Source organism: Oncorhynchus tshawytscha, linkage group LG08 (assembly GCF_018296145.1).
Source record: "Oncorhynchus tshawytscha isolate Ot180627B linkage group LG08, Otsh_v2.0, whole genome shotgun sequence".
NCBI lineage: Eukaryota > Metazoa > Chordata > Actinopteri > Salmoniformes > Salmonidae > Oncorhynchus > Oncorhynchus tshawytscha.
This window is the reverse complement of record NC_056436.1, coordinates 6673876-6681270: the sequence shown is the minus strand read 5'-3', so window position 1 is coordinate 6681270 and position 7395 is coordinate 6673876. Positions and strand designations below refer to the sequence as shown.

Sequence of the window (7395 nt, the reverse complement as noted above, 5' to 3'; positions counted from 1 at the left end):
TACTGAAACACATGATCTCCAGCGAACAAAACAGTATACCGCACCACGCAAATAGGCAGTCTTTTCAATTGACATATTTTCGCATCATTTCATACTGTACTAATTGAGTTTTACTCATGTAAAGTTGAGTTGGAAAAAAAGGTAGATTTACTTATTTTATTCTGTAACAAAAAAAAAATGTCACTCTGCGGTAATCTTCAATTGCTGACTCGCTTTAATTCAAGAAAATGCACGTGACTCTGGAACGCACCCATTTGGTTCCACCCGTTGACGTCATATTCGAGGCGTGTGCAGACTGTGCACTTCCTTTCAGGAGTTTTGTACAGTATTTTTAATCTCAACCTGGTCCATTATTTTTGTATCTAACTTTAGGATTTGTTGAAAGACGTCCCTCTTTTGTCGAGGTAACGTTGAATAATCTAGCTACCGTACTTTTAAAACATGTCTTGATTGTACTTTGATCGTTGAACATTATAAATATGTCTAATCAGCTAGCTAGCTAGCTAGTGTTTGCTAGCTAGTTAACTACGTAAGTGTACATCGAGCCACTAGCCACGCCGCTAGCTTCTAGCTTTCTGCATGTGTGCAACACTAACCAGCCTGTAATCCATCCAGTTGAATAAAAAGCTTATAGCTAGGGAGCTTGTGATAGCTAGCCAGCTAACTAGCTACTTCAGCCTGTTATATGTCAAGTAATGGTCTATGGTAAGCTTCAGACCTAACAACTTTATTTTACCCCCATTACCTTTCAGGACATGGATTTCTCGGTGAGTTAGTTATTTTTATCAATCAAGTTTATCATCAATGTATACCTTATTTAAGCTGGTAAATGTGTTGGTGACGATCATGGTACCAATGAAAGTTCCTTTCTGGTAATGCAGCTGGCAGATGCCATAGCGGACGATGTCCCGGGCCAAGCTGAGAAAGCGAGTAACCCCAACCCAACCGCCCCTCCTCCCACTAACCCAGGATGGCCTGGTGCAGCTCCTGGAGCCCCAACACAGCCCTCTGCTCCTGGGGGATTCCCTGGGGGGCCACAGTCTGGCCCAGGGGCCCCAGGGCAGTTCCCTGGAAGTCAAGGACCCTTCTCTTCTGGTCCCGGAGCCCCAGGGCAGTATCCTGGAGCTCCCTCTGCCCCCGGTGGGTTCCCGCCCGGACCAGGGGTACCGGGACAGTACCCAGCCGGGCCCGGAGCACCGGGACAGTACCCAGCCGGGCCCGGAGCGCCGGGTCAGTACCCAGCCGGGCCCGGAGCACCTGGACAGTACCCAGCCGGACCCGGAGCACCGGGACAGTTCCCTGGACAGTTCCCCCCTGGTGGGACCCCCGGGCATTTCCCTGGAGGCCCAATGCAGTACCCATCTGAACCCTTCCAGACTAGCCCTGGAGCACCCCCAGGACCCTACCCTAACGTGCCTTACCCAGGAGCCCAGCCTGGTGGGGGGATGTATGGGCCTGGAGGTCCAGGAGCTGCCTTCCCCCCTGGAGGAGGCACCTTCCCTGGGTTCCCTGGTGGGGCCTTCCCTCCAATCCCCCCTGGATCATGGAGTCCTGGGGGCGGTGGAGTTTTCCCACCCCAGCCCGGTCACCCTGGCTCTTTTGGTCCAGGTCCCATGGGACCATATGGGGGATCGGCAGCTCCAGGAGGCATGTTGGTGAGTAAATACATGATTTTAAAACGCTACACATTTGCTTCCTTCCTGGTGCATTTCTATCCTCGGCTTCCCTGTACACACAGTGTGGCTCTTTGGAGGGGTTTCTAGCCTTGTGTGACCATCCCGATCTCACCAGCTTACACTGAGTGCAATGGTCAGGATGGTGGATCAGGCTAGGGATTTGCTGCAGGGCTGGGGGAAAAAATGCTGTTGATATTCTAGATACTGCAATAGCATTATATTGGTCTGAGGGCTACGTTTTAGTGTCACTACTGACCACTCTGGACATGGTAACTAATAATAACAATTGATTGGATTTATATGGTGCTTTTCCAGTGCAGTAATTGGGGTGAAGTACTGTGGTATCTTTTAAAATGTGCACTTTTACATTAGATATGTTGATAAGACAGTTTACACCTGTTATTGTATTATTCCTGAGACACTTCCGGTAGTGCATCTGATGACGACGACATGTCATGTAAATATAACGTCTGTTTCAGCCGGTGCCGTACGAACTGCCTCTCCATGCTGGCATCATGTCCAGGCTGTTGATCACCATTGTAGGGGAACCCATTGTTGGAGGAGAAAGGTAGGTACTCACACACACACACACACACACACACACACACACACACACACACACACACACCATTCATCCATTAATTAATTAATCCATTCATTTATCTGTTCATTCGTTTGTGCATTTAGCCATTTATTCATTTGCACATTCATTCCGCTCCTTACACCTTATCTTATCAAAAGCATGGTCTTTATGTACAGCGCCTTCAGCAAGTATTCAGACCTCTTGACTATTTCCATGTTTTGTTACGTTACAGCCTTATTCTAAAATGGATTCAATAAAAAAAAACATCCTCATCAATCCGACACACAATATCCCATAATGACATCACAATATCCCATAATGACATCACAATATCCCATAATGACATCACAATATCCCATAATGACATCACAATACCCCATAATGACTAAGTGAAAACAGGTTTTTGGAAATGTTTGCAAATGTATTAAAAATAAAAAAACAGAAAAATCTTATTTACATAAGTATTCGGACCCTTTGCTATGAGACTCGAAATTGAGCGCAGATGCATCCTGTGTCCATTGATCATCCTTGAGATGTTTATACTTGATTGGAGTCCACCTGTGGTAAATTATATTTATTGGTGCAAAAACCAAGCCATGCGGTCAAAGGAATTGTCCGTACAGCTCCGAGACAACCCGATGGTCATTCGGACAGAGCTCCAGAGTTCCTCTGTGGAGATGGGAGAACCTTCCAGAAGGACAACCATCTCTGCAGCACTCCACCAATTATGTCTTTATGGTAGAGTGGCCAGACGGAAGCCACTCCTCAGTAAAAAGCACATGACAGCCTGCTTGGAGTTTGCCAAAAGGCACCTAAAGACTTTCAGACCATGAGAAACAAGATTCTCTGGTCTGATTAAACCAAGATTGAACTCTTTGGCCTCAATGCCAAGCGTCACGTCTTGAGGAAACCTGGCACCATACCCACGGTGAAGCATGGTGGTGGCAGCATCATGCTGTGGGGATGTTTTTCAGCGGCAGGGACTGGGAGACTAGTCAGGATCAAGGGAAAGAGGAACAGAGCAAAGTGCAGAGAGATCCTTGATGAAAACCTGCTCCAGAGCACTCAGAACCTTAGACTTGGGCGGAGGTTCACCTTCCAACAGGACAACGATCCTAAGCACACTGGCAAGACAACGCAGGAGTGGCTTCGGGACAAGTCTCTGAATGTCTTTGAGTGGCCCAGCCAGAGTCCGGACTTGAACCTGCTCAAACATCTCTGGAGAGACCTGAAAATAGCTGTGCAGCGACGCTCCCCATCCAACCTGACAGAGCTTGAGAGGATCTGCAGAGAAGAATGGGAGAAACTCCCCAAATACAGGTGTGCCAAGCTTATAGCATCATACCCAAGAAGACTTGAGGCTGTAATCGCTGCCAAAGGGGCTTGAACAAAGTACTGAGTAAAGGGTCTGAATACTCATGTAAATGTGATATTTCAGTTTAATTTATTTTATAAATTAGCTCAAATGTCTAAAACCTGTTTTTGCTTTATCATTATCGGGTATTGTGTCTAGATTGATGAGGGGGCGAAAAATTATTTAATCCGTTTTAGAATAAGGCTGTAATGTGTAACAAAATGTGGAAAAAGTCAAGGGGTCTGAATACTTTCCTAAGGCGCTGTATATCCATTCATACTCCTTATCTATAGTCAAATTCATGGTCTTTATGTATATTGGTGATGATAAATGAAAACAGTTTGTTTTTTATTCCAGGTTCCATGTTGACTTTTTAAAAGAGGAGGATGAGGAGGACGATGAAGAGGTTGTATTCCACCTCAACCCTCGTTTCTATGAACAACAGGTTGTCCGTAACTCCCACCTGGATGGGTGTTGGGGTCCAGAGGAGAGAGATGGAGGCTTCCCCTTCGTTCCTGGACAACGTTTTGAGGTACAGTAAGGTTGGGGTCCCCTGGTGTTTTGAGGTACAGTAGGGTTGGGGAAGAGCAGGGTTGGGGTCCCCTGGTGTTTTGAGGTACAGTATTGAGCAGGGTTGGGGTCCCCTGGTGTTTTGAGGTACAGTAGGGTTGGGGAAGAGCAGGGTTGGGGTCCCCTGGTGTTTTGAGGTACAGTAAGGTTGGGGTCCCCTGGTGTTTTGAGGTACAGTATTGAGCAGGGTTGGGGTCCCCTGGTGTTTTGAGGTACAGTAGGGTTGGGGAAGAGCAGGGTTGGGGTCCCCTGGTGTTTTGAGGTACAGTAAGTTTGGGGTCCCCTGGTGTTTTGAGGTACAGTAAGGTTGGGGTCCCCTGGTGTTTTGAGGTACAGTAGGGTTGGGGTCCCCTGGTGTTTTGAGGTACAGTAGGGTTGGGGAAGAGCAGGGTTGGGGTCCCCTGGTGTTTTGAGGTACAGTAAGGTTGGGGTCCCCTGGTGTTTTGAGGTACAGTAAGGTTGGGGTCCCCTGGTGTTTTGAGGTACAGTAGGGTTGGGGTCCCCTGGTGTTTTGAGGTGCAGTAGGGTTGGGGTCCCCTGGTGTTTTGAGGTACAGTAGGGTTGGGGTCCCCTGGTGTTTTGAGGTACAGTAGGGTTGGGGTCCCCTGGTGTTTTGAGGTACAGTAGGGTTGGGGTCCCCTGGTGTTTTGAGGTACAGTAGGGTTGGGGTCCCCTGGTGTTTTGAGGTACAGTAAGGTTGGGGTCCCCTGGTGTTTTGAGGTACAGTATTGAGCAGGGTTGGGGTCCCCTGGTGTTTTGAGGTACAGTAGGGTTGGGGAAGAGCAGGGTTGGGGTCCCCTGGTGTTTTGAGGTACAGTAAGGTTGGGGTCCCCTGGTGTTTTGAGGTACAGTAAGGTTGGGGTCCCCTGGTGTTTTGAGGTACAGTAGGGTTGGGGTCCCCTGGTGTTTTGAGGTACAGTAGGGTTGGGGAAGAGCAGGGTTGGGGTCCCCTGGTGTTTTGAGGTACAGTAAGGTTGGGGTCCCCTGGTGTTTTGAGGTACAGTAAGGTTGGGGTCCCCTGGTGTTTTGAGGTACAGTAGGGTTGGGGTCCCCTGGTGTTTTGAGGTACAGTAGGGTTGGGGTCCCCTGGTGTTTTTAGGTATAGTTGTGTTGGGGTCCCCTGGTGTTTTGAGGTACAGTAGGGTTGGGGTCCCCTGGTGTTTTGAGGTACAGTAGGGTTGGGGTCCCCTGGTGTTTTGAGGTACAGTAGGGTTGGGGTCCCCTGGTGTTTTGAGGTACAGTAGGGTTGGGGTCCCCTGGTGTTTTGAGGTACAGTAGGGTTGGGGTCCCCTGGTGTTATGTGGGTAGAGAATGTCAACCATTAAACATAAAGTAGTGACATTACTTATATAGATGATGTACTGTGACCTCAACTACAGATAATTACTTACCCGTACTGTAAATTAAATTAATGACAATCTCTAATACATTTTTCTGACAAAGATCAGTAACTATTAAAGATTTGCACTTTTTTTTAGCTCTGTATTCATATTTGAACACAAATGATATTTAATTGCTGAGTTGTTGTTATTGTGACTGTCCCCCCCTCCCCCCCTCTGCAGCTGAAGGTGCTAGTGGAAGAGGACTCGTTTAAAGTAGCCGTGGATGGGAACCATTGTCTGGAGTATGAGCACAGAGCCGGAGGGTTTGAGGACGTCACCCTGCTACGTGTGGTGGGGGATGTCACTCTTTACAGCGTGGCCCCAAGCATGATCTAACACTCAAGAGACTACCGCCGTGTCCCAAATGGCACCCTATTCCGATAGGCTCTTGTCAAAAAAAGTAGTGCACTACATAGGGAATAGGGTGCCATTTGGGATGTAAGTCCAGTTCACTTCACCTGACTGACACTGTGGCCAATGATCTGGATGGGTGCGGTGCAGCTCACATACCTCTTTTCACACTACCGTGCTGAACCAAACTGTGCTAGCTAGCATTGTTCCAGCAACTGTGGCGGATGGGTAACCAGGCCCGGCTCGGTTTAGCTCTGTGGTGTGAAAAGCCCTACACAGCATGTCCTGTAGGCTATAGGTAAAAAAAGAGATCTAATTATTTGACTGTGTCATTTAAACGTGGTAGTAATCTATACAAATGAGGGCAAGGAACTAGGCTATGTAACGGTATCGGAGAAGGAGATATCTGCTTTTTAACGGCAGTTCTAGGGAACTTAACCATATTTATTCTGCATGAAATGTCTCAAGGACAAAAGGGGGGGCGTGTCCTTTTAGCATTTCACAGTGTTGTCATGACGGCAGCAAAGTAGACTGTATATTGTTTTTGTATGTCTGTTAATTACAAATGAGCCTTTCAGGGTTATGATGCATGTTGTGTGTGTGTGTAACCAATGGACTGAACATCCGTGTAGCTTTTTGCTTTGAAACACTATATTCTATTGCAATGCTGTCTGCAAGGCTGAATGGACATGGACTAGAAGGATAGAGAGAGAGAGCCTCTGTGTACTGTAAACTGGTCGAGTCATAACAAAAGTATTTCGACATTTTACAGTATTAATCCTCTAGGTCTCGCCGATTTTTAAGGTCTGTTAAATGTTACGAAGTAGTCAGATCTGCAGCTAAAATGAAATGTCGTAGCTAAATCAATGTATCACTTTGTAGAGGTTACCAAAGACTTGAGTATTATTTTCAAAATGAAGTTTTGTCAATAAAGAATGAAGAGAGCTGATACATTCTATGACTAGTTATCAGTGGTTTCTTTTTCAGCAACTGCCTAGACGCTGATCGTGGGTCAGTTTGTGGATTTTACCCATTAATGGATTGGGGGAGGAGAAGCTGAGCCTAGATCTGTACCGGGGGGGACACCTGAGCGCTGATCGTTATGCCTTGTGATATATTCTAATGAGTATTCATTCATAAGGAATACGCCCTGTGGATAGGCCAGGGGTGTAATCATTAGTCCTAAACGTTTTGCAATGGAAATCGTTCACTCCAAATAGAAAATGTTTTGCAAATGAAAACTAGTTTCTATTGGACAAATTCAGTTAGGCCCCGCCCCGTTTTGTCCTTTTGGTTCTGTTGGGTTCCTAGTGAATACATCCCAGGTTGAGAACCGCTGGTTGACAGAAGCTCTTTTTCATTTTCTTTACGCTTCGGGACACAGGGTCAATGCGCAAAATTAGTACGCAGGTACTAATCTGGTTATGTGTGCAACACATGTTCAACATTCACCTTCTGCTACCCTTTCTGTCAAAGCCT

At 46.9% G+C, this 7395-nt stretch overlaps 1 protein-coding gene across 1 annotated transcript; it reads left to right on the top strand.

Moving 5' to 3' along the window:
* Positions 1 to 260: 260 nt before the first annotated feature.
* Positions 261 to 6874, top strand: lgals3a (lectin, galactoside binding soluble 3a). Its single transcript, XM_024430572.2, has 6 exons — positions 261 to 404; positions 753 to 767; positions 882 to 1655; positions 2156 to 2244; positions 3971 to 4145; positions 5746 to 6874. Exons 2-6 carry the CDS (start codon positions 756 to 758, stop codon positions 5899 to 5901), a joined length of 1206 nt encoding a protein of 401 aa, XP_024286340.1. The 5' UTR covers positions 261 to 404; positions 753 to 755; the 3' UTR covers positions 5902 to 6874.
* The last annotated feature ends 521 nt before the right edge of the window (positions 6875 to 7395 follow it).